The 25,140-nt window shown below is 41.7% G+C and overlaps 1 protein-coding gene and 1 long non-coding RNA gene across 8 annotated transcripts; both read right to left on the bottom strand.

Annotated features, from left to right (window-relative positions):
- Positions 1 to 1,098: 1,098 nt before the first annotated feature.
- topaz1 (testis and ovary specific TOPAZ 1) lies at positions 1,099 to 16,480 on the bottom strand. 7 transcript variants are annotated; one of them, XM_030411194.1, is made up of 21 exons: positions 16,414 to 16,470; positions 15,991 to 16,313; positions 11,565 to 14,379; positions 11,425 to 11,474; positions 10,940 to 11,040; positions 10,458 to 10,504; positions 10,302 to 10,369; positions 10,073 to 10,131; positions 8,763 to 8,849; positions 8,466 to 8,523; positions 8,151 to 8,302; positions 7,935 to 8,027; positions 7,027 to 7,133; positions 6,802 to 6,865; positions 6,526 to 6,697; positions 6,341 to 6,441; positions 5,910 to 6,075; positions 4,291 to 4,443; positions 3,483 to 3,686; positions 3,170 to 3,353; positions 1,099 to 1,967 (listed from the first exon to the last, which is right to left on the bottom strand). In XM_030411194.1, the coding sequence occupies exons 3-21, from the start codon at positions 14,207 to 14,209 to the stop codon at positions 1,769 to 1,771; spliced, it is 4,710 nt and encodes a 1,569-aa protein (XP_030267054.1). In that variant the 5' UTR covers positions 14,210 to 14,379; positions 15,991 to 16,313; positions 16,414 to 16,470; the 3' UTR covers positions 1,099 to 1,768. The 7 variants fall into 7 exon arrangements, with proteins under 7 accessions (XP_030267054.1, XP_030267052.1, XP_030267051.1 ...); XM_030411192.1 differs by having other exon boundaries at positions 16,036 to 16,480; XM_030411191.1 differs by having other exon boundaries at positions 15,991 to 16,480.
- A 1,634-nt stretch (positions 16,481 to 18,114) lies between these two features.
- LOC115578372 (uncharacterized) lies at positions 18,115 to 24,155 on the bottom strand. Its single transcript, XR_003983433.1, has 3 exons — positions 24,118 to 24,155; positions 22,073 to 22,153; positions 18,115 to 18,740 (listed from the first exon to the last, which is right to left on the bottom strand). It is a non-coding gene; the product is annotated as an uncharacterized LOC115578372 (long non-coding RNA).
- Between the last annotated feature and the right edge of the window lie 985 nt (positions 24,156 to 25,140).

The following is a 25,140-nucleotide window of genomic DNA, read 5'->3' on the forward strand; positions in this document are numbered from 1 at the left end:
ATTAATTACCAAAGAAACTGTACATCAGGTAGAAATCCCCTTTTCTTTTATACTCAGATAAAATCAGTAAGTCATCTCAACATAGATGTTAGTCCATATCTTAATAATGTCACATTATTTTTTTATTTACAAATTCTCTTATAGATATAGTCTCTAATGTTGGAACAGCATTTTAAGTCGATGTCTTGAGATTTCCACTTTCACTCCATCACCGAAACAGAAATCTGCTGTGTAATGTCTCACTCCACTCTGGTTATCAGAGATGTGTAATTGTTGCTAAAGGAATCAAACTGTAGGTGCTGGGTGAGTGTTGACTGAGTTTAGACTTGTCTGAAAAATAATTACAATTTCTTATGGCATCTCATTAATCATGCTTTACATTACTACTCATCTGACCACAGATCAGTACTTCCCCCTGGTGGTTCAGTTGCTCTGTAACACCTTTAAGAGCTACCAGAGGAAGCCACCTGCAGCTCTTTGAACTCAATATCTGAGCGAAAGAAAATGAGAAAACCAATCAAAATGTATTTTAAATCTGTGAAAATGGATGCAAGTCTTGTAGTGGGTTTCATTAAAGTTACTCCAAACACATTTTGTCACTGCTTCTAAAGCACAGAGTACTCACGTCTGCCTTTGAAACAGATAACACCATGCGAGTGGATCAACAGCACTTCTGCATAATCAATATCCTCAAAGGTTGTGTTATGGTAACATTATCAAACAGTGTAGGAAATGTGGCTACCATAATTTGTAATAATGGCTGTAGAGGCTAATTATGTGTCAGCTGGACATGAAAACAAAAAACAATTTGTTTTTAATGAGGACACTATCATTAGTCTAACCAACTGTGACTGTGGTGATCCCTGTTCTAAGAGCAAACATGTTATCATACTTCACTGATAACTTTGTGGACTATTAGGAAACTGGGCTCTCTACTGCAGGGGGTTAGCATTGATACTACGCTTTCACACCGTCACACTCATCACCACTGAGTGGTTAAACACACCACCATGCAGATACAATGAATGAAGACACAAGAACACAAATATCAGAAAACAATTGTAATGTATTTTAACCACAAATTAATTCCAGAAAACCTTTGCTTCAGGATTTATTTTTCATTTGTGAAGAAACACTACAGACTCAAACTTTAAGGAGCAGAACAATTTTTTTTTAATATATATATAAAAACTTCATACAAAGAAAATGTAAATCACAGCTGTTAGACCAGCAACAATTGAGGTTTTGACAATCAGTAATATAATACGGTAACATAATACTGTCAGAGACTAAACACCTTTATAAATATTTACCTATATACACTCAGATGTTATTTACATATTTGTTTTAAACCAAATCTACCAACCTGACAAAATGATGCTGGACTTTGTTCCCCAACAGACTTATTTTCAAACAGTTAATCACACAAACACTGTTTGACATTAAGCAAAGACCAACCAGCTAAAAGAACTCCTCAGCAAACAACAAGGAATTAACATAAAAATCCTTCAACATATTTTAAAACAAATTTGAACATAAATAAATTGTCAGCTTTGCAAAAAATGAAAGTTCAGGCGTCAGTCTTTGGTTGTGATTTTGTGCACCTTAGTCAAAAAATTGAATTATGACCATTAGTGTCACAAATGTACAGCCAACAGAAATGCACCTGCATTTGTTTCTTCCTGATTTCATCGGATGTTTTCAGAGTCTGGATCATAAGCAAATTCAAGGGAAAAAAGTGATGCATTTGTGGAACTGCAGTTTGGGTTCAGTGCGCCCACACCTCATTGGCCCACAAATGATTGTGTCGAAGCCAGCACCTAGCGGAGGGAATGTCGAGGTTGAACACTTGCTCCTGTGAAGAGTTTACTGCTTTGTAGTGAATGAGTAGTTTGGGCTGAGGAATACAAGCTGCAGAGAGGAGGCGGCTTCCGGCTGACAGGTACTCACTCTCACTACTTTGAGTCCTGGAGGAGGAAGCAGCAATACAATGTAAAAACACATCATGTAACGCAACCATGGTTGTTGCTTGGGCTGCAACTAATGAATATTTTCATTAATGATTAATGTTACAATGATTTTCAAAAGAAATCTATTTACCATTAAAGGGATATTCCGGTGTAAGTTTAATCCATGTTCTAAACACACTGTGACACCGAGTAGGTCCCCCCCTCGAGAGATCAAGTTTGCAGAGCGCTAGCTCACGTAGCTTTAGTATCCTCAGAAACGACCGCACGACAACAATACACTGCAGTAAATGGATCCAAATATAAACCGCCACCAAAAAGCCACAAATAATGCTCAGAACAGCACCAAACTTCAGCAACAGTACAAATAGGGTCTCAGCACATAGTCTGGGGCATCTAACCTCCGCTAGCTTAGCTGGATTTCTATTGTGAAGCTAAAAACAGATTTCAACTCTCCTCCATCAGCTTCCGGGTCGGGGAAGTCCCGACGTGACGATTACCGAGTGCGGTTAGAAATGCTCAATTCTGTTATTTTCCCTGTCCGCTCTCGATAATAACTGTTATAAACTGGCAGGTAAGACACATATAAACTTTGATTGCTTTTTCCATGGAGTCATAATCATACATTTTCATCCATTAGCCGCGGAACTCTGTAATCGACTCGTCGTGACTTCCCGTCAACAGGAAGCTGCTGCTGAAGAGTGGTAAATTTAGTCAGCTTCACAATAGAAATCCAGCTAAGCTAGCGGAGGTTAGATGCCCCGGACTATGTGCTGAGACCCTATTTGTACTGTTGCTGAAGTTTGGTGCTGTTCTGAGCATTATTTGTGGCTTGTTGGTGGTGGTTTATAGTTGGATCCATTTACTGCAGTGTATTGTTGTCGTGCGGTCGTTTCTGAGGTTGATAAAACTCCGTAAATTAGCGGTCTGCTAACTTGATCTCTCGAGAGGGAGTCTAACCCAGTTTCACGGTGTGTTAGACCATGGATTAAATTTACACCGGAATATCCCTTTAAGTCTATGAGGGGTTAAAAAAATGAAAATGCTCATAATAATTCCCTTAAGTGCAATCTTCAATTTGCTTCTTTTGTCCAACCCACAGTCCAAAACCCAAATTGAATCCAACCAGCAAATGTTTGACATTTCTGATTGTAAAATCAGTATTTTAAAATACTTGGCACACACGTTATCACACACATTACCTTTTGAGAGTGATGCTGAGGCAGCAAGAGGTCGTCTCTGAAAGATGAAGAATTGTTGGGTTGACGGTGATTAACATCTCTAAGGTGAGAGCCAGCTCCACCTCCCCCAGTTCACAGGGGACGATCAGAGCCATGAAACCAGGGGGAGCTGACACAGCCGGGTAGTACCCCACGCTCAGAGAGTCTGGTGAATAGGAGTTACATGAAAATAAAAATAATAATCCAACAACAGCAAAACTCCTACATTTGACTAGGTTTTCTGCTTTGTCTTTCTGGTCAATGTCAATACAGGTGATCAGATTATGATACTCACGTCTGAAGATTTCTCGTGCTCGGAGCCAGAGGTTTTGCTTGGCCAGTTTGTGTAGAAGTATCTGCAGCATAGCTTGGTCAACTGCCAGGTTTTTACAGAGCATGAAGTCCACTGTGTCCGTCGCTATAGGTAGTTTCTGTCTGTCCAAACACACTTGCAGGTGCGAGTTAAACAGAGGGCAGTACGTGGAGATATCGACCAGGTCTGAGGAAAACAAGACACAAAAACAATTGGATGCAAAAACATACCGATAGCTGCAGCCAGAAACGAGTGGAATATTCTTTAGGCTTTACAGATACGCAGCTAGACCTTCTTACCTATTTAACTTTTAGGTCAGCCAGCATATATCATTGTTTTTTTTTTTACCTTAAAAAGTGCTACATCTATTTATTTTTTAGGCAGAAAACGAAATAAAACATAGTTGCTCAGACCAATTAGCTGAGCTCTAGGGATGAACAAAGTTAGTTTATTCGAGGTCGCACTGACTGATAGACGTGTCAAACAACCTCAACATGCTTTAGGCATAAGATTTCATGTTTGTTTTTTTTGGCCTGTCTATGGCTTTATTGATAGGACAGATTGCGATATGACAGTAAACAGGATGAGAGAGAGAGAGAGGAGTGACACACAGCAAAGAGGCCCAGGCCGGGATTCAAACCCAGGGCCACTGCAGAAAGGACAAAGCCCCCGTATATGGGACGCCCGCTCTACAAACTGAGCCAAATGGCGCCTCAAGATTACAAGTTTAATTTCAAGAGAGGAAAACTGATTTTTACATTAGACGCAACATTTTTTAAAATTCTCTCACCATTCGGCTCCTTGAGTCCAGGGAGGTTACAGAGAATGTCCAGCGCGTCCCTGTGAGATGTTTTCTCAGCCAGACGCATCAACACACGAGTCCTGCTCTCCAGGTCAGCGGGCTCACAGGGCCACGAGCTCGAACTCAGAAACCATTGGTTTTCTGAATCAACAGACGGAAAGTCAAAACACAAAAAATGCCAAGGCCCCTTTCCAAACAAACAAACAAATACCCACACACGAAAAAAGTTGGGAGGCTGTGTACAATGTAAATAAAGAGACTGCCGGTTTTAAGGTTTTTGTACTCCCCTTAGAGTACAAGTTAGGTGGTCTGGCTGCTCAGAAGCACATCTTTTGTGTTCCTGATATGCGGGACGGTGCTTCTTTTGCAAGTGATGTTCAAAGGGACAATACACTAGTGTGGTCATCAACAGGGAGGGGGTTTCTGATGCCTGCAGCCTGTATTATTGTGTGCCAGTGTCTGCTCCTTATGTCTGAATAATAAATACGTAACAACTACAAACCACAGTGACATGATGTTCAAGACATGATCGGTGCGTTTTCTTGCCACATTTGCTAGTGGCACGCGGAGAAAATTTAACAGATAATGAAAGTATGACAGCAGATTGCGAGCCGACCACGAGATCAATGCACCAGATAACAACACACTCTGCCTGAACAATCGGATTAGTTTACACAAATGCTATGGGTCATATTGCTAACAGTTTTATGTAGACGATAACACCATGATTATGATATGCGTTTGTTGGTTCTCATATGATTGTTTTGTTTATGTCCCTGGAAGAATCTGAAGGTGGGTTTCAGCTTCCAACAACGTTGGACACGTTGAACGTTGGCCAGTTGTGATTCTTCAGTGATCAGGTATCTTGACAGACGAAAAAATGGCAGAGTTCTACAGTCTGCGCTCATTTTTGCCAGCTAGTGTCAACAATGTTAACGTTTGCTAGCTAACGTTAGCATTAGCAATGTTAGTAAATGTACAAACTGGAGGGGCATATGATTTTTGAGCATTCCAACTGTCCCCACTTGTTTGAAATATATTGCCGGTTAATTCAGAATAACCATACATTGAAAAAAAAGTGAACGAATTTGATTAAGAAAAACTTTAATATATCATCTTTGTACAGTTTTCAATTGAGTGTACGTCATAAAGCATTGGCAGAAATATCTCATTTGGTTTTATTTATGTTTTAAACAGCGCCTCAACTTCTTTGGAACCAGGGTTGTATTTTCACTGCTTTACATGACAGCCATTTTAGATTTGTGGGAATCAGACATGTTAGATGTTTTCAGATTGGTGATAGAATAATCCATGCTGACAGTGTACCATCAAAATGATCTGATCAAAACACACCAATATGTTAAGATGTTTTCATCCAAGTCTAAATTCTTCAACAACAATATGAACATACATTTTGTTTAATAGGTGATTCATATCAGATACTTAACCGACTATACCTCTATATTTAAACCACTGATACTTGGCTACTAAGTATATTTTGGAGGCAAAAAAGGCAGGCTATATGTCACATCTGAGTTGTCAAACTGTGCATGAGGTCAGCTAAGCCAATCACAGCCACCTCTGCACTCGAGGGTCAGGGCTGTTACCTCGGAGTGTGTTTAGAGCTCCCTCAACACTGCCACTGAGGAGGAAGAGCTCTGTGGCCACAGTGACCAGGTAGCAGCGGGATGCTCCATCCTCGTTCCCAAATAAACCCTTCAGTGTGGTGTAGTTGACTTTGGAAGTGGACAGCACCTCCACCACCCTCCGACCCTACATGCACACACCATACACATACAAGGTAACATCCATTTGCCAACACTGCAGCCACTTCGATTGATCATCTTTTGAAAAAGTATTTTTGTGTTTCAGTATTACCAAAAAGATTCTACACATGTGCGCAACAAAAAAGAACATAGAGCTGACGTGATTAATTTCAATGTTTGTTTTTTGAACAATATAGAAATCAATTAGTCAAAATGTAAGATGGTTCAAGAGGGCCATGACATAGATCAGATGTAAACATGACTTTATTTACCTTAGCCCACTGATGTGTTTTGTGGTATCTTAACATGAGAGAGACTCCGATTCTGCCTAAAAAGCTCCTGACCAGGCTGTCTTCACCTTCATTCTGACACACTAAAAACAAGAACAATCAAATTATCAGAAATCAACATGGGAAATTAGTCATTACAAATGTTACATTACATAACAGGATTCTACCCGTTTCAGCGAAGGTGCCAAACGGCAGGGACAGCTTGTCTTTGCTCTCAGACAGCAGCGCTATAGCGATACGACCGCTGATTTGCTCCATGTGGGTGGGACGTTGGCTGGATGGACAGTTGGACTTGAAGACCTCCCCCATCCGCCTCCAGTCCTCTTGCTTTGTACAAAGCTGTAAAAACAAAAAAAGCAGGCGTGAATACAATGACAGACTGAAATCAGAAACATAACATTTTTGGAGAACTTGACAAAAGTAATTGACTGAGAAGAACCAACCTCTATTTCCACAATGGCATGGGCTAAATTCAGGTACTCTGGAAAGGGAGCACTGGTGGATAACCTTTCATAATGAATAAATTAGAGATTGAACAACTATTATTAAAAATAAAGAAATCATACAACATTCCACAAATTGCTCTAAATAAGGCTGGATGATAAATAACTTCCTGTATAAGATTGTTGTGACTGAATTCGTGTTCGAACTAAAGAAGTATCACTTACTTGTGGTTGCCAGACAGCTTGTTTGGAGAGACTGTCTGCTGGACCTCAGGAGTGTTTTTTACACAGTCAAGGCAATCCAAGCTCAGCACGAGGCCGGCACTGGCCATCTGACAGCGAATATGTATAATACATTTTTCCACATGAAGCATAAGAAACATGAAGACATATATAATTCTTACAATTCCAATTTACAAGGTGTTGATTCGATTCAATTCAATAGCCACTCATTCAGCTGGGAATGTTTAAGTTACAGAGTTGCTTTGAATTAAAAGAGAAGTCATGGTGTAAATTGTAGAAGGAAGCCTGTAACCTGGTGCATTTCTAAAAATAGGATTGTTTACATTAAGAATTGTTGAACTGAATATAATGTTAGGGACGTTTGTGGTTAAATTTATCCTATGAATGCAGTAATGTTATGATTTTAGCCTCCAATTACTAAAATGCTGTAATGAAAGAGCAATAATTTCTAAACAACCTTTGTGGCCATTCAAATAGAGATGTACAAGCTGCACTTGAATGCACCATCATGTCTCTGTTAACGCCCACACACTTTGATGTACAAAGCAAGGTAGATTTCAGTTTATGAGGCGCACCTGAATGCCTCATGAAACCATGGTGCTTGTATGTGGGTTTCTCAGACACGGACAGAGGAGCAGAAGCAGCCCGTCCATTAATAATACCAAAACACAGTATAGATGCTCAAGACAGATTTTAATTACATGTCTGCTTTGGTTCAAACATTTACCTGCCAGTACGGCACATAAGTCTACCGGCATTTGGTGGGTGTTAATTTTGGATGTGCATCCGTGGAAAAAGGCATACAATGAGAGAGCAATGCCTGGATTTTATTTCATGAATCAATAGGAATCATTTTAATGTTTTTTTAAAGCCAGCCCTGTTAAACATACCTTGGATGTCAGCTGTATGAGTTCAGGTACAAAACCCATGAGACGTTTTTCTCTCACAAAGTTGAAGAGAGCCAACAGGAACTCATGGCCAGGCTAACAAGACAAGAAGAATAATTAGTGCCTCTCTTACAAAAGAGCATGTCATGCCCTCTACTGGAGCACAAGTTGTACTGCAGCATGACATTTTGTTCAAAGACGGTTAAAAACTTCACTGACCACTATCTTGTGGGCCAAGCTGACGCTGAGGACTGAGAAGACCTCAGACACCATGCTGGCTTTGAGCAGAGCCCAGAGGAGATTCAGAAGCACCGGCATGGAAAAATACACTCCTGGTGGGTTGTTGTTGTAGTAGCCGGTAAACACAGCTCCTGGTAGAAAGGACAGATGTGCGAGTTAAGGTAAAATAAATCTTAAACGAGGACATTTAAAAGAAACATTTGCTTCGGAGCCACATTCTGTATAAAGCACCCATGGGCACTGTATAAACTCTCTTCATTTGGGGCTAAATTATTGGATAAACTGAAAACTTGCCTGCTTTCTGAAGGCACATTGGATTTTTGATGAACCGTGACACAGTTTCAATGCAGAACTGAAAGAGAAGGAAAAAAGAGGTACAGTGACTCCACATTTCTATAGTGTGGACTTGCAGCTACAACACAGCAGAGGGTGATGTTGCCTCAGAAAGCTTTAGCATTGCTCCACTTTCCAGCCAATAGCTTTACCTGATGAAAGAAAGGTCCACTATAGATCTGGCCATCCCTGCAGTGTATTAATGGTTTGAATTGCTGCAGGAAAGCTTAGAAAATATTAATTTCATTGGGAGCGTACCTTCTCGTCCCCCTCCACAGGCACATGCTGAAAGCGGCACGTCTTGAACCCACAGGACAGCGACTCACTGAAGTACTGCCTGCAGTACTGAGGGTCGACAGGAGGAGAGAGTCACTACAGTACTTTTTAAAATTAAAATCATCATGTCTGAGAATCAACAGTACATTTAATTAAATACCATTAACAAGCTGAGCGGCTACGAAATCATCATCTATAGGCATTACTTTTCTGCCTGAAGCCAAACATACATCGATACTATAATGTTTGAAAAATATATCTTTTAATTAAATAAAATTAAAACTTCCCTAAATATGAATCCTATAAATGATTTTAAATGTGCATTTACGTTTATAAACTTCCATTACTTTCCTTTAATACCCACTGTATACTATCCATCTCTCTGATGAAAATGCACAAATGCAGCCTTTATAATGTTCGTTGCCTAAACCCGTGTGCACCAGCACACTTTGAACTTCATTTCTGATGTCTCACCTGCATTGTATCTGGTCCTACAGTTGAGGTGCTTTTTTCCCCCTTTACACTGCAATAATTCTTAAAAAGTCACAAAATTGTTTCTAATTTCACATCAGAAAGCACAAAGTGGATAACCAGGAATTTCAAATATATTCATTTAAGGGTTATTTACAGCTATCAGACACTTATATTCAATTATTGTTATTATTATTGTCTCAAATATTATTCAACTGAATTCAAAACTGATTTGGACACATCGTTTCCTAATTCTATTATTAAAACGTATGAAGCATAAACTATACATGGTCCAGTGCAGAGGTAAAACAAATTAGATAAAATGAATTGGCAGTTAAGACCTTATGAATTCAAACGTAATAGGCCCTCATATTTTAAAGGACTTGAATACAACATGATTTAGTGACACTTTTTATGTTCTTTAAAAATCACGTGGTGCAACTTTTTAGAAATAATCATTCTATGCTATTCTTTCTTGAATTGACACACCATTACAAATGAAGCATAAGAAGTTTTTTTTTTTTTTGCTTTTTAAAATCGTCTATTAACCTGAGAGTTCAGTTACAGGGATCCAACAGCTATCTTGTTTCATATTGACATTTGTTCGTGTTTAAACATTCTTCAGTAAGGACTTACACTTGAAAACCAGGCCCCAGCTTCAACACGTCATAACTTACCACCTAGAGAAACTTTGTGTAGCAATGATTCGTGTTGGCCAGTTTCTTTTGTAAATACAAGTTATTCTGAAGTCAATAAACATGCTTCAAAAAGGGGTATTTTTTGTGGTAAGACAGTGACTTTTGTTTATTTTTCCTACTTACAGTATTACATTTCTGGCGCCTAAAGTCGGCCATGTTTGCTGGGTTTGTGATCCATGGCCCTGTGTAGAGAAAAGGAGCAAAAGAACAGGCACATAAAGAAATTTAAGATTGTACTCTTCATAAGATTCTACCCCACCAGACTAAACAGTTACGTTGTCAACAGAATTAAAAGTTAGCCAGCAAACAGTTTAAACTTTTGTGACGTCTATGCAGTTTTAATTCCACTCACCATTTTTGATGCTCATAAGTGGAAGGATGTGATTGTGCAGGGAGTTCACAGTCTGGATGGAATGGCTCCTATCACAGGACAGAAACACAGTGATTATCGAAAATAACAAAGGATAAATGGACCGAAGACATGTTTCAATGTGTGAGAATCAGCTACCTTTCCTGGCCTTCGCTTTCATGATTGTTGTTGGCATCCGGCTGACCCTGTTCAGAAACACCAAACACATTTAACATGGCAAGTAGTTACTGTTTGTAGTAACGTTTGTTAACAATTATTAAGTGCCCATTCGGCCATTACGTCTTCCATAATTCATCCATGACATCTTAGCTTAACGCAGTGGACCTACGCACGATGCTCCGCTAGCAGTGTGCATGTTGTTATGTGAAATTATAAACAGGTTTATGATTCCTACAAAATCCTAAGTGGATTTAGCTGAGACTATTATTTCAAAAGGTAGCCAACACAGATCTTTTTGTAATATCACATTCTGTTCCTGGTCTCTTTTCATTCTAGTTGGGGGAGGCATTTTAAATGTTTTGTTCTCCACAACTGCTTGGAAGTTATACTGGTACTCTTGCAGACAGTCCCAGGAAGTGTTGTCCATGTCCACTATAACACACAGCGTTGGACCACATTACCGTTTTTTCGGTTTGCTTTTCTGTGGCAGACCATGTGCCGTTTTGGGTTTTGGAAGGTGTGTTGCTACACTTAGGTCTCCAGGGCCTTGTGGTGATCTCCTCTGAAAAATACACAAACAAAATTAAAACCACAGGATGTTTTTTGAATAAAATGCTACAATTTTAATCAACTTAATTTTTCCAAAAAGAACAAAAGTTGAGTGTTACACATTAGTTGGGAAATTGATTCATTGGCTCAGTCTGCAAAGAGTGCAAAGAGCACAAACATGATTTATTAGTTTTAGATGATTATGACTAGTGTGTGTTGCTCTGGTTAATTTTAATTTGTGTCTAGCAAGTGACTAGTAGGCTATAAAATACCCAGTATGCGTATGTGTAGCCTCAGATAGTGTCTATGCATCAATGCCATTATCAGTTAGCAATGAGCACGTGATAGAATCTGAAATATATAACATAATGGATTCTGACTGGTGCACTGTCCATACCTGTGATATCAGGGCTTTCGCAGTGAAAATCAATATTAACTGGGGTCAATCTGAAACACAAATAACACAGTAATTTAATTTGTAATGAACAACACAATTCATCTGACTGTCAGGAGATGCTATCAAACTTGAGACCTTACCTTTGTTCAAACTGTGCTCCATCCGTCCTTGGCAGCAGCTTTTTCCCCACTGCAACGGGTCTGTTTCTAGGGGCCTGAGTAAACCTGGCAGGGCCCAGTTTTAGTACACTTTCCTGGGGCAGGTTTTCAAACAGCTCTGGGTCTTCCTGAATCACATCGACAAGCAGGATATCATGCTCGTAAGCTGTGAACTCATCCAAAATGGCCTGCTGACTATCAGCAGCTGCCTCTGTGTCATTCTGATCCCTTTCACTGCGGCTTTCAGATGGACTTGAACCCTCGTCTTGAGCAGAATGTGGCTCTTCCTTGTGACTGAAGGTTACACAATCCTCTTCATCACTGCTGGGAGAAGAGCAGGGTTCTGTCAGACTGCCTGAGGTAAAGGTTGCCTTTATTTCAGGGTCTGAGGGAAGTTGGTCAGATTGTTTGTATCCCTGTACCACATCATCTTCGCAGTCAGTTTGATCCTGGCTTTCCTCTCCATTACAATCATTTTCTTCACTGGTGCTAGGAGAAGACTGGGGTTCGCTTAGAGGAGTCCAAGGTTTGAAATTAGCTGAGACTCCTTCCAAATCTTTGATATTATGTTCAAGAAAATCCTGGCCGTTTTCATTATTGGTGTTAACAATTTGTGGCATGTGACATCCAGGTGACATTCTGCAGGTGCCTTTTTTTATTTCCTCCTCCTCCTCCTCTTCTTCATCTGGACAGCCTGGGCTTTGTGGCTGGAAGCTTGTCCATGAGTGTCCTCGTGGTGAAGTGACAGGAGAGAGCATTACTGGAAGAATAAACTCAGCATCTACAGACCTTCCTGTGAGAACATTGTGCGACAAGCTCTCTCGCTCAAGAAGATCATAGTTGATGGGGCTTGTTTTGTAGTACGGCTCCAGCTTTGGTGGGCACCTCTCTCTAAAAAGTGCTTCATTGCTATCTTGTTCATCTTGAGGCAGGAGGAGGGAGGATTCACATGAATTAAAAAATTCAGAGTTGTGTAGAGAAGGAGAGGATGAAGAACTGCGTGTCATTCTGGTTTCTTCACAGTAGAACAATGTCTTTTCTACCGCTTTGGTTAAAGAAGAATCAGACAAGCCAACACTTTTGACTTTGCTCAGAAGGAACAATGAAGGCGGGTGAGAGGACAGTGTGGCCGAGGGGCTGCTCAAACCACCCTGCGTGAATGGAGATGACATGGAAGACAGACTGGTAGCAGTTTCCCAGTCACTCAGGAAGAGTGCTGAGGGAGTAGAGGTGGAGCTGTCGGTTTGAGGTCCATTAGCTGGCAAAGATGAGGCTGAGGCTGCTTCAGCGCCAGGCTCTTTTCCACGCAAACATGGCCTTGATAGGGTAGCTGTATCTGAGGGACCAGCTAGTGATTCGTCAGGCTCCATTAGGTGAGGCGCAAACTCTATGTTTGTGTTTTCTGAACAGTATGAAGACATATTATGCCTTTTTCGATTTCTATCTGTTGAAAGGCTTTCTCCAGCCTCTTCTAGCTTCTCATTTTGATGAGAAGCCTGATGAGTGGTCACTGAAGAGGAGTCTCTAGGTTCATTTGGGAGTGTTTCATTGGTTTGGCTGCTGGGTAAACCTTGCAGCTTTTGGCTTATTTGTGAGTCCCTGTTATCTGATGGATCTACAGGCTCTGCTTCACATGCTGTGGAACCAGCATTTGTTTTAGGGGTCTGGCCACTGTTAGAGAAGGGCCAGGACATGTATGTGCGTGCGCACGAAAAACTATTTTTTCTGGAATAAACTCTCACTCTCTGGCAGGTGAGAGACTCGGGGTCATGCCTATCCACCTCGTTCCTCTCACAGAATAGCTCGGATGACATCTGTGCTGCGTCTGATTTTTTCTCACCGCAAGGTTTCTTGTGGCCACAGTTTTCTTCCACAGCTGAGCCAAGGGTGCTGTCGCCCCCAACTGCATGCTCTGAACAGGACTGACTTTTATCAGATGTCCAAAAGCAAGTTTTCTCTTTGTCTCTGGAGTCAGTTTTTGCTGGGTTTTTGCAATGAATGCTTTTTAAATCTGGGGTGGATGAAAAAATCCCATCTTGTACACTCGCCCCAAGCTTTATTCTTTTGTCTTTCCAAATCTCATCTCCCATGAGGTGAGATCCTGGCCCCGGATCCTCCCCATCAACTCTGTCCCTCATGCCAGTCCTGCACTCTCCTCTTTTTGCACGTTTGCTTAGTAAGAAAGAAGCAGAACAGGTTGCAGAACCTTCACTTGTCCAGCTCTTGAGGAAACGACATGTGGTATGACTGGATAACGCCTGTGCATCTGTGCGTTCTTTCAGGTGTCTCTGGTGTTCAGCCAGACTCTGAGACGGACAGACGCTCTTCTCAGACTGACACCTGGCACAAAACTCTTTTTTTCTTGCCAGATTATCTTCCTCGTTTTCATGTTTGTGATGCCCTAAACAACCGGGCCCGAACTGGAATCCAGCTCTCATGTCCTTGAAGCAGTGCACAACTTTGGTCTTGAGAACATCCGGTAGCACAAAGCCGCAATCATGGCTCAAGGCATCACATTTTTTGGCTATGTCACATAGCGTCACCTGTGGGTACTTGCCTATCGAAATGATAATCTTCTGAGAGGACTCTGCAACTTTTTTTGCGTCCTTGAGATGTACCTCAATCATAGGCTGCTCTGGCACCGGGCTACTGCTCTTTTGCTCTTGCTTACCCAACCTCTTCTGCTGAACGGCAAGAAATTTACAGTCACCACTGCAGAAGACTTTGAAAGTTCTTCTCAAAGGCCCTTCTGAACCAGCAAGTCCAGTGGGGCTTGGATGAGTGTTTCTATCAACGTCTGAAAGTGGAAACAAAAATTTGTCACATAATGCATAAGTGAATGCAACAATTTCAAGTCGGGGGTGGGGTTGAATGCATGGATTTCCATCAAGTCAACCCCATTTGGGATTGTCTCATTAGCAGTAGATGAGATAAAACGCTTAGGGGAGCAGCTGTAGGCTGATTTCACAGAGTTGGGGATTGGGATGGGTAGTTTTGCTCCACATAGTTCAATCAAGACTCAACTGAATCAACAAGAAGCAGCAGCGAGACCATTTGACAGTCAGAAAAATAAACCTGGACGAGCCACAGAAAGGAATAAAAAGGAACTCATAGAAGAGCAAAAATACAGAAATATTATCATTTAAGCCAGAACTAAAAATGTGACTTTTACTAAAAATTACTCAAGCCAATTACCTGATTTAAACAGAATGACTGACTCATCAATGCAGCTCTAACTTAAAGTGTTGCCAAGTGGTATGTTTTTGTTTTACATGAAGAGTGTTCAATGATAAAGGGCAGTGCAGAGCTGCTTCACCAAGGTTTTCACGTGGGAACATCTGGGACTGTCAACTGGGCAGTGCAGACCCAACATCACTACACTGCATTTTAATCCACTTTGTCACAATGAGATAGATTTGATTGAGAGCTGGTAAACAGATATGGTTACAGAAGCCAAAATCTAAAGTACCCCAGGCTGGCTTCCCAAGGGTTCAAGGGTAGAGGTCAGAACATGGCAGGTCACCTGACGCAGTTTACCTCACTGCTATTAGCTGCCAGTTAGCATCTTTAATAATTCTTTATATAAAAAAAAAAAAAATCTAAGCTCACAGATTTTAGTGGTGCCTCGCATTGATTTGAACGAACCCCCTTAAAACGTTAGTAATCCACTGACTGAAAACCTTTCACGTAGTGAGGTCAATAAACAAAGCACATAGCCGCGCTGTTAGCTTAGCAATAAAAAAAAACAGCACGTTAGCATAAAGTTAGCGACACGTTTTTACCCACAAAGAAATGCTCAGTTTCAAACTCTTAGCTGGAGTCCCGTGCCAGTAACTTAAAACACTTGTACTGGTGATCGATTAACCAATCGAGCTTGGGCAAACAACACAGCTTAAGTGACCCTTACTTGACGGTGTGGTGGGTTGGCCGGTTGGCATTTGTCCGGTGTGTGCAGCGGCGGGCTGAGGATCGCACCCCGCGGACCTGGCCTTCACTGTGCTCTCACCCGCTCTAACGCTGCCCCTGCCGAGTTTAGCAACGTGGGTTGCGCAACTTCTACGTTTAATAGTCCCTTGTTTTAATTTACCTCTGCCAGATGCTTTACCTACATTTGACTTTAGATCCAATGGTTTCTGGCTCTTAGGGATGCCAAAAACCAAGCGCTCGTTACTGTAGTTAATCTGTGACATGGAGGCCCTCGGCTTCACCCGGCGGTGCACCTCTACCTGTTTAAGTAACGTCTGAACGCTGTGTGAGTCCGAGCAGAAGCACAGAGTACACCTGAGTCTGAGGCTGCAGAGCTTTCTGAGGTAGTCTAGCCTGCCCTTTCTCCTAGTGTTCGGTTTGCTATGATGACACTTGCCTCTAGTTAGCGGCCCCTCTAATTTTAACTTCCTGTGTGTATTACCTTTGCGTGACACAATGTTTTTGCTCCTCTTTTTCTTCTGCGTACCTAAGCAATTCTCCACCGGCTCTTCGTCAGGGATGTTAGAGGTCAGTTTGTCCGGGCCCGTTTGGTCTGTTAACAAAGTTTGGACGGGTTCATCGTTGCTAGAGACCGAGGCGGTGTCTTCCACTGACACCGGTTCAGAAACTAGCTGGTTTTCCTCTTGGGTCTGGGGGTCAGCTGTAGCGGTGTTCAGCGACGTCGGGACCCGTCTCCGCCGCGGCGCCGCCGCCGCTTTCAGCCCAATAACGTCTTTTAACGCGACTCGGTTAAGTTTCACCCTGCTAGAACACGGGAACATGCTGTCAATTAAAACAACGACTATCAAAAGTTTGTAAACAGTGCCTTTAAAAGCGCGTTCGAATGAGGGTTAAACTTTTAAACCTCCGCAACGACGCCAACACTAGCTCCGGCCGTGGCCTTCATCTTTCCCTGCTGCTCCAATTTACTCTCTACAAGTTGACATGGGAACGAAGGTGTGCTGGCCATTGCGCATGCGCATAATGTCTTCTGGACATTTTCTTTCATTTTTGCACTTGAATTAAAGAGGCACTGTGTCCTTTGGGAGAAGAAAATTCAAACTCTTCCTTAAAAGTTTTAATATTTTTAATATTTATGAGGTCATAATCCAAACTAAGAATGATCTAGGTAGCAGGGTCTGCCAAATATAAACAAAGTTAAACAGTATTAAATGGTAAATGAAGAAAATCAGTTTGTTAAGGCAAAATAAAAATAAAAAACATTCAATGAAGATTTTTCTCTTCTGATTATAATTAGTCCTCAAAACCACATAATGCACCTTTAAAGTATGTAAATGTCCTTTGACATATCAACACACATTGGTCAAGCTTGTTCAGATCTGGCACATACAATCGCAGAGTGACAAAGAAAACTAAGGTAAAAAAAAACAAAATAGATAGAGAGAGGAACATTTTAACCTACAGGTCTACATAGTCCATTGGAAAATATTATATATGTATTACAGCATATTTTACATCAGCTTGATCCAACATTGTGTGTGATTTAATTCCTGAAATTAATAATGATGTATAACGATTTATCACAGGTCTTACGATCTACACCTGACAATTGTTAAGAGATGTACACAAATTTTGCTGTAATTACCCTACATCCAAAAACTAAAACAAAACCTTACACAAACTGTAAATTGGGAGAAATGAAAAGGAAAAGGCAGTTGCCAAAACGATTAGGATTCACCACTGATTGGCAGATGCATATCCATTCTGAAATAACTGCAAGTAATCAGAGTTTTAGTTGAATAACTTTAACACCGAACACATCATTGGCATTGGCATGTGAACACACTCATACACAGCTGTTCGAGTAGAGGTCTAAAAGAGGGTATATACAGACGGTTATGCATTCAGGTAATTTTCTGGCGGAGCAGTTGTAGCCTATAGGTCAAGGTGCTATAGCGGGAACACTCAATAATGTATATAATGTACTGTATTCTTATGAAATTCAACATGAAGTTCAGTCCTTGCAGAAACAAAGCATCGCCTCTAACTGTTGAAATCTCTTGAGTCTCTTGTCTTGAGTATCACAGCCAACTTGTATTATTTCTGGAGATGAGACTCAGTAACACGAGGGTAAGAAATTAAATAAAGAATATTAAAGAATAAGCATTCATACAGGGGAAATAACATCTTGGATTGTATTTATTATTGGAATATTGTCTCTATGTGTTCCTTACATATAAAATGTTACCTGCCACCCTTTGTGCTTGGGCGTGTTTCAGGCAACTCTATCACACAGGATTATGCAACCACATTCTGTCTCATGTTTGAAACGGAGATCAGTTCATGCTGAAATTTAAGAGTGCTGACAGCGCTAATCATGGGGCAGGCAGATATATCCGTTTCCTGCTCTCACCCTTAATCCAATACCCAAGAATCATGTCCGGTAATGGGAATTTGGTTTCTACATAGCATAGCAAAGTCTCAGTAAATAGTCAGAATGAACAAACAGTAGGTAATGCATTTGTGGTCTTAATGGAGACCTTATCTAACAAAGAAAGGCCCAACAGTGGTGCCATCTGTAAGCCAATAGTGAGCAATTGGTCCATTGAATTTTCTCATATTTTTTTATTATTTGGAGGAAAAACATGCAGTCATTTTGTACAAAATCCAACAAATTAAAATGACACAATTTTCAAAACCAATGAGAACTTTAATTTCGATGTCATTCCTTAATGTTTATTGAGTTACTTAAAGTATAGAGCCACACACATATTTTATGACAAATATTTCATTCATTTATTTTGGGGAAATGTCATTATCCTCGCTGCATGTGTTATATGTGGTGATATAGTTTTGATGATGTATTTTACGTCTGTATTATGTTTTCCTGACTCATACCTTCAGAGGACATGAGGCAGAGGGAATATACAAATTCAACAGCATTTCATCTGGCATAAAAGGGGTAAATTGGGTAAACTGACAGAGATGAACTGACAAGATGTGAGGGGTGAGGGTGAGACCCTGGTGTTGGGAAGTAGCCGGTCCCTGGACTGTGGCGGCCTGATTCACAACACCAGCTGTCCCGCCCCACCGTGTCAACAGATGGCGCTCTGATGGTGGAAGTGTTTTTCCATTGGGAAGCAGAAAAGTGGTTCCGTCTCATTGCGTCCCCCCCCATGGGGTACAGAGTCGGCGCTCCCTCTTTCCTAATCTTTGCCACATCTGTGACAGCTGTGGAAAGAGAACATGCAAATTAGGTTCAGAGGAAACCATTCGAGGTGAGGAGAGAGAGACACACTGAGACACGAGGCAACTTTCTCTGGGTTCCTCTTGTTGAGTTCTCATCATAAATCCAGACATGAGGGATTCTGGGAGTCTCTGCCCCACCTCTCTACACCTGACAGGCATTAGACCACCCACAACCCCCTGCTTCAACCCTAGTGCTTCAGCACTCCACAGCTCCAATAACATCCACTATGCAAATTTTATAATCACACCACAGCAATGAGGGATGTGTGTGTACGTACAGTGGAGAGGAATATAAGCTTTTACTTAGCATATGAAATGAGTTGGGATTAGAATGAGATAAAGAGCAGAGTGAAGAGCAGAGGGAGTGTTACGAGAGAGGTCACTCATAATTTTTGCTTCTGTGAAGCACTTGAAATCTTCCTGACTGCTCTCACAGGCACTGGTATAGCACGCTGAGCTCAACCAAGTGATAAAAGAACACTAGCAGTTTCACCAATAATTGTACACTTAAAAATAAAATGCTGTAGAATATCTGCATGATAAAAAGACATACAAAGACATATTACTTTATAGGAGAGGGAGAATCACCTAAACTCTTTGAGCCGAGACCATTGAGGTTGATTCGAACCAATAATTAAGTTTTTGACTACAGGCTTTTAGCTGATGACGGTTCAGCGTCTTGTTGTGGGACAGACCACTAGGCAGAAGTCTGTTCACGGCTGCAGCTAACGATTATCGTCAGTATTCGCAATTCTTTTGATTTTTTTCAGTCGGAGAAGCACTAATAACTAAATGTCTCCTTGTCTTATTAGACAGGAAATTTAGAAACACTGACACCAGGTTAATGTTTGATCTATGCTTTCATTGGTTGACTGAGGAAAACTAACTTCTATAACCTGAACGTCTGTGCTCAAAATAGACTTCTTTTGGTGGTTGTGTGGCGAAGAGCTGAGGAGGTGAAGTAAAAGAGGCTCAGATGTCTCTTTAAAAGTTGCAGAATAGACAGGAAGCACTGCCTATCTATTATTAAGTTGAGTTAAATGTTGACAGAGACACAAATACAGATAGCCTCTCGGCAGGTGATGGGGAATTATCTCACTTTCCTCTGGGTGCAAATCTTCTTACGACCAACCATAATGCGGAGAAATATGCGAGTAAATCGAGTGTTGAAGAAATCGTGCTTTGCTTTGTTTGCTCCCCCACTCTCTCTCTCTCTGTTTGGCATGCAAGGCACTGTATGAGCACAGCAGCTCCTCTCACACTTGTCTCCTCATGCGTTGCTGTCCACCGAGACAAACCTCTCTAGAGAAAAAGTATGGTTTTATCATGAATAATGTGAGACCTTCCATAACTGTGTCCCCTTCTGCAGATAATTCAGGCATATGCACATCAGCGTAAAAAAAAAAAAAAAGAAATACACCATCGTGAAAACAAGCTTTGGCTATGTGTTCAATTCACATTTGCCGATGTGCATTGTGCACGTCCATTTTATGTAAGGGTCGAAACTGTGTGCGGCTTGTTTTCATGGTTACATTCGCATGTTTAGCTGTGTTGTTAGGTGGAAATGCAGCAATTAGATCTGATTTGTCTAATTGGCACTAGGGGAGAAAGAGGTGCTTGAAGAATAAATACTAAGGAGTGGTGGACAAAAAACCTGACACATGAATTTTATGGGCAGGACATTATAAATGTGGAGCTAAAGCAAATGTGCAGAGCATTAAAGATTAAATGTAGATGTATTGTCTATTCGTGCAACATAAGTAGCCCTTTATTCCCTTTATTTAGACCGTTACTAAGAGATTTGTTGCATTTTACTCCTTTGTGCAGCCAAGCATTAAGAACAGACGTCAGATTGTAGGCGTGGAACCATCCGATCTATATTCCCCTGCACTCGCATCTATTTCTTTGTCTTTCACTGGACCGGTGTGAAGCTGATGGGAACGCGAGCAGCAGCTGAATTCCTTTAAATAGCCCTGCCTGCCTCATCATATGGTTGCTATGGCAGCCAGCCCCTCATTTCAAGATATCGTCCACATGCTTCGAGAGACCTCCTCCACCTGAACGCTATAGATCCGCGCCGCTGCTCTGTGCAAAAGAGATGTGCCGAGCGGCCACTTAACGGCACATGTGAATATTGCTCAGTGTGTCTACATGTCGACGGCGCGAGGAGATAATCAATATTTGAGATGTGCATTTTGTGGGTGAGATCAATCTGTGCTGTCATCGCAACTTGGTGGTTCAGAAAAAAAAAATAGTTAAGCGGGTAAGGAATACGATGGGAAAAATCGGATGTTGGAGGGAGGAAACGAGATCAAAAGTGAAACAGATGAGCGAACAGCTGGTACAAGAAATGGGGTGATGGAGAGAGAAATGAAGGGTGAAAGAGAGGATGAATGCTCCGTGACATTTTGGAGAATACGAAGGAATTGAATGATATAAGCTAGGAGAGTACGATAGCCGATCTCTTTCTTTTCCTAATAACTCCTTCTTTTCTCCCGTCCTCTTTTTAACCTCCTCCTCCTCCTCTCATTTCTGCCATTCCCAGCCCCCATCCTTTGTCTCGCCTCCCGCTCGTCTCTCCTCCGCTTTTACCCAGGCTCTCAATCAGTCGTATGTTTAGCTGAGGGTCATACAGGACGTTCATAGTGCAGGATTGTGGGCAGCCGGTGTGTGTGAGCGAGGACGTCTACATGGATGCACCTCTCAAGCTGACTTTGTCCTGAATCTCTCCCCTAAGTGCACTCAGAAAACTATTGTGAGGCTCATAGGTGTGAAATCAATTACAGGGAGCGGGAGGGAGAGGCAGACTTTCGGGTTATCAGCAGGTTTTTACAAAGCCAAATTTAAAGAGCCTTTTAATGCTACCTGGAAGGGAATTGGAGCTATTTAACCACTAAAATATGTTTAAAAACCTGTCAAATCTGGGTTATTTCTAACTGGCAAAGAAAAATCAAATGCAAGTTATTAAATGCATATTATGTGGATGAAAACTGCGTTAAACCCATAGCTGCATTTGCATTATTTCACTGCATTTTAATTCATGTCAAATTATGCCATTTATTTCATTTCAATTATGCCATCGTTTAATATGGTACACGATAAAGAAATAAATGTAACTGATCAAAACATTTTAATAAACTGCACACACAGACTTGGAGACAGTCGTTTCATGCAAGATCATTTGAGTACATTTTCATTGTATTTGTGGTCAAAATGGTGAAAAAAAGAATTACCAGAACCAGAATTTTGAAACGCAAGATTATAGGTCTAAAGACAAACTCAGCAGTACGTAGTCAGATATATTTTGAACTTACCGTATCAGAGTCTATTTAAATCTGGGGGAGGTGAGTTTAAACAGTCCTCACAAACATCTGCCTTGCCTTTGTCCACGCAGCCTAAAAGGGAGACAAATTAGTAAAAGGTAGTCGTGAAAACAAATCCATATGCAGCTGTTTGCATTTTTACAAATCATTCGAGTGAGGGGAAATGGGTCTACGAGAGAGGAGAAGTCAAAGCGAAGTCGATAGAGATGGCACCCTCAATTTCCTCTTAAAACACACAGGCAGGCTGATTGCATTTGAGAGAGTTGGGCGCGCCTCAGCATCTCCTAATGCGTCTGTAAATTGAGTTGGAAAATGACGACGTCTGTTGTCTGCACTTGGGACGGAAGCCAGGGAGGCAGAAAGCTTTGCTGAGCAGAACATCTCCCCCCCCCCCCCCCCCCCCCCCATCTCTGCATTTTAGACCCACGCTATTAACCAGCAGACCTCCACCTTTCACTATCACTGTATTTCTTTTAGTTTTCTGTACACCATACTGTAAGCTTGACCTGTCCTTCCTCTCTCTCTCTATCCGTCTTTAAATCGGACAATAAATGACAATGCAATAACAGAAATGAGCTGCCTCCCGCATTATGATACATGATTTTGTGCATTAATGTTATCTGGTGTAATACACTGGAGGGCTGAGAGGTGTTAGTGAGCGCATAATAGAAATGACTCTGTGTTTTGTGTCCATTATGAAGGAGCTGTGGTGGTCAGCTCGGAGAGCGGCAGCGATAAGGATGCTGCCTGAGCATTTGCCAAGCATCCATTTCCTCTTTACTCGAGTCTAAAAGGCCTTTTGCCAAACACAGGTACACACACACACACACACACACACAGACAGACAGACTGCTGTCCTCATGTTACCTTAACTCCAAGGTGAACATCAATATCTTTCCAATTAAATAGGTTAACAAATCAAGATTATGGCTTTACTCCGGCCTGTCTAACTGGATCTCTTTTATGGTCTTATTTCAAAATTGTTGTTAGCATAGCAGCGAGTACCAGACGCTCTTTTAAATGGGAGGCAATAATATTAAATGGGCCTCTGGCCGCACTGCTTGTTGTAGCTTTTCAGTAGCTCATACAGTAATTATCAGATGATATAACATAACAAACAAAATTGTTTAAAACCGGCATATTTCTCTCATTTAGAAAACAAAGGTCTTTGAGATAACCCAGAATAATTGCCATCATGTAAAATAACACTAATAATGTCACATCTTGTCCTTTCTTAATCCTTAATTCTGTATTCTTTAAGATAGGTATTATCTTCATATCATTATGCTTAAAGGCTTTTTTACAAAATGTCTGCCCTTCAGCGGCACTTTTAGCCCCAGTCTACTGTATTCACGGACGTTAAACAAATGGTTCCATTATAACCGTATAGGAGTAGCTGAGAGAGGCATTATTCGCTCCGATCAATAGTGAATAGCAGAGGTTTTCTCGCGTTCTCACGCACATCTACGGACAAATCGTCCACGGTGTGTTGCATGCGAACATACAGTGGTGCATTCATCGTCCCTCCTCTCAGCTGCTTCTCCTCCGTACGGCTGAAAGGTGTGACCGCAGCATTGCTCGACAAACGCATTAGAAACAGCGGCAGAGATTTTAATGCGTGAGCCCCGACCCTCGGCTGTCACATTCAAGACTCGGCAGACGCGCAATTCACACACACTCTTTCTCTCTCTCCGAAACAAGCACACGAGCCGCACACCCACACAGTTGCGATAAGGCCCGAGCGCTGGTAGTCATTTAGTTCAGCTTTGTCTTTTTTTTTTTTTACAGCATTTCCCTGATGAACTGCAGAAAATGCTAACACATGCAGTACTTGAATTATTAGCAAAAACGGCACAGCGTTAACATAATCCAGTGATGCTTATAATCTGTGCTCTGTGTGTGTGTGTGTGTGTGTGTGTGTGTGTGTAGCCTAATATGAAAGGAAGAAAAAGTGGGTATGTAAATGAGAGAATGCTGCTTATCTCGGTACAGAAGTGTGCGTGGCTGAATGCGTGTGTGTTTGAGAAGGTACCCACCTCGGAAAGCCGCTCCTTCTCCGAGATATCGTGTTGGAATAAGAGAACTGATGTGGGGGGAAAAAAATTGACTTTAGAGGAGTCGTTGCTCTTTTTGTGTCAAAGTATAAAGAAACAAGCATATTCAAACAAACTTAATCGCCATCGCTCAATACCTCCTCTAAGACTACAATGAAACGTTGGTCTTCGTGCTACAATAAAACCACTGCATGTCTCTTGACTTGTCCTACTGACTGTTATAAATCAGGAACAGCAGCAGAGTTTTATGGACGGCTCGGGATCGCCCCCCCTCTTTCTCTCGTGTAAGTATATTATTTGATTGTCTGGCCTTTGGTTTAAGCGCAGATCTATAAATTTACAAGTTCCTGCCTGATGCTTACAGATGATTTTGGCACAGGGGCGTGCCAAAGGCGCACTAACCCTGATGACTCCCGCAGGTTGCCAGTTCTGGGCTGGGCAGGGCCGCACCGGAATCCTGGCTGGGACGGATAGCTTGAAAGCGGGCTGGGCGGCCGGCTGGGTGCTGGGCTGGTGAGGCAGAGAGCTGTAAAAGAAACAACAAGGTCAGCCGTTTGGCAGAACACATTCAGCACCTTCATGCTGGTGTGAGAAAATGCCGACGTTCTGAAGATGGTGGACGTTGCGCTGATGGGACTCCGGCGTCTCCCGGCACCGTCGCCATCTTAAGCGGAGAGAGGCAACTTTATTTTCAAAGATAAACGCAGGCTCTTTTTATGGGTGCCAGGAAACACAATCATCAACCGTTACAGTGAGGAGGTTTGACATAATGGCTCCTCCAGTCTAGGTATATTGAGCTTGGTAATTATGGATTAGCAGAGATCTCCAGTGAGCGGAGACTTCCCCTGACACAAAGCCGTCAGTAAAAAGCAAGAGCAGGATTACTCTCGCAGAGCTAGCACAAACACACGTATAGACAAACAGGCATTCACACAAGACACATGCGCAGCTATACACGCACACACCTTAGACCTACACACGCTCGTCGGCCATCACAGACAGCGT

The sequence above is a fragment of the Sparus aurata genome, chromosome 3 (genome assembly GCF_900880675.1).
Source record: "Sparus aurata chromosome 3, fSpaAur1.1, whole genome shotgun sequence".
Classification (NCBI taxonomy): domain Eukaryota; kingdom Metazoa; phylum Chordata; class Actinopteri; order Spariformes; family Sparidae; genus Sparus; species Sparus aurata.

Excerpts from the sequence above, each read along its gene's own strand:
- topaz1 (XM_030411191.1), bottom strand. The coding sequence starts at position 16,330 with ATGTTCCCGTGTTCTAGCAGGGTGAAACTTAACCGAGTCGCGTTAAAA. Across the intron at positions 11,041-11,424 it reads CGAAAGCCCTGATATCACAG|AGGAGATCACCACAAGGCCC; the intron begins GTATGGACAGTG and ends TGTATTTTTCAG. Across the intron at positions 8,524-8,762 it reads CTGTGGAGGGGGACGAGAAG|TTCTGCATTGAAACTGTGTC; the intron begins GTACGCTCCCAA and ends CTTCTCTTTCAG.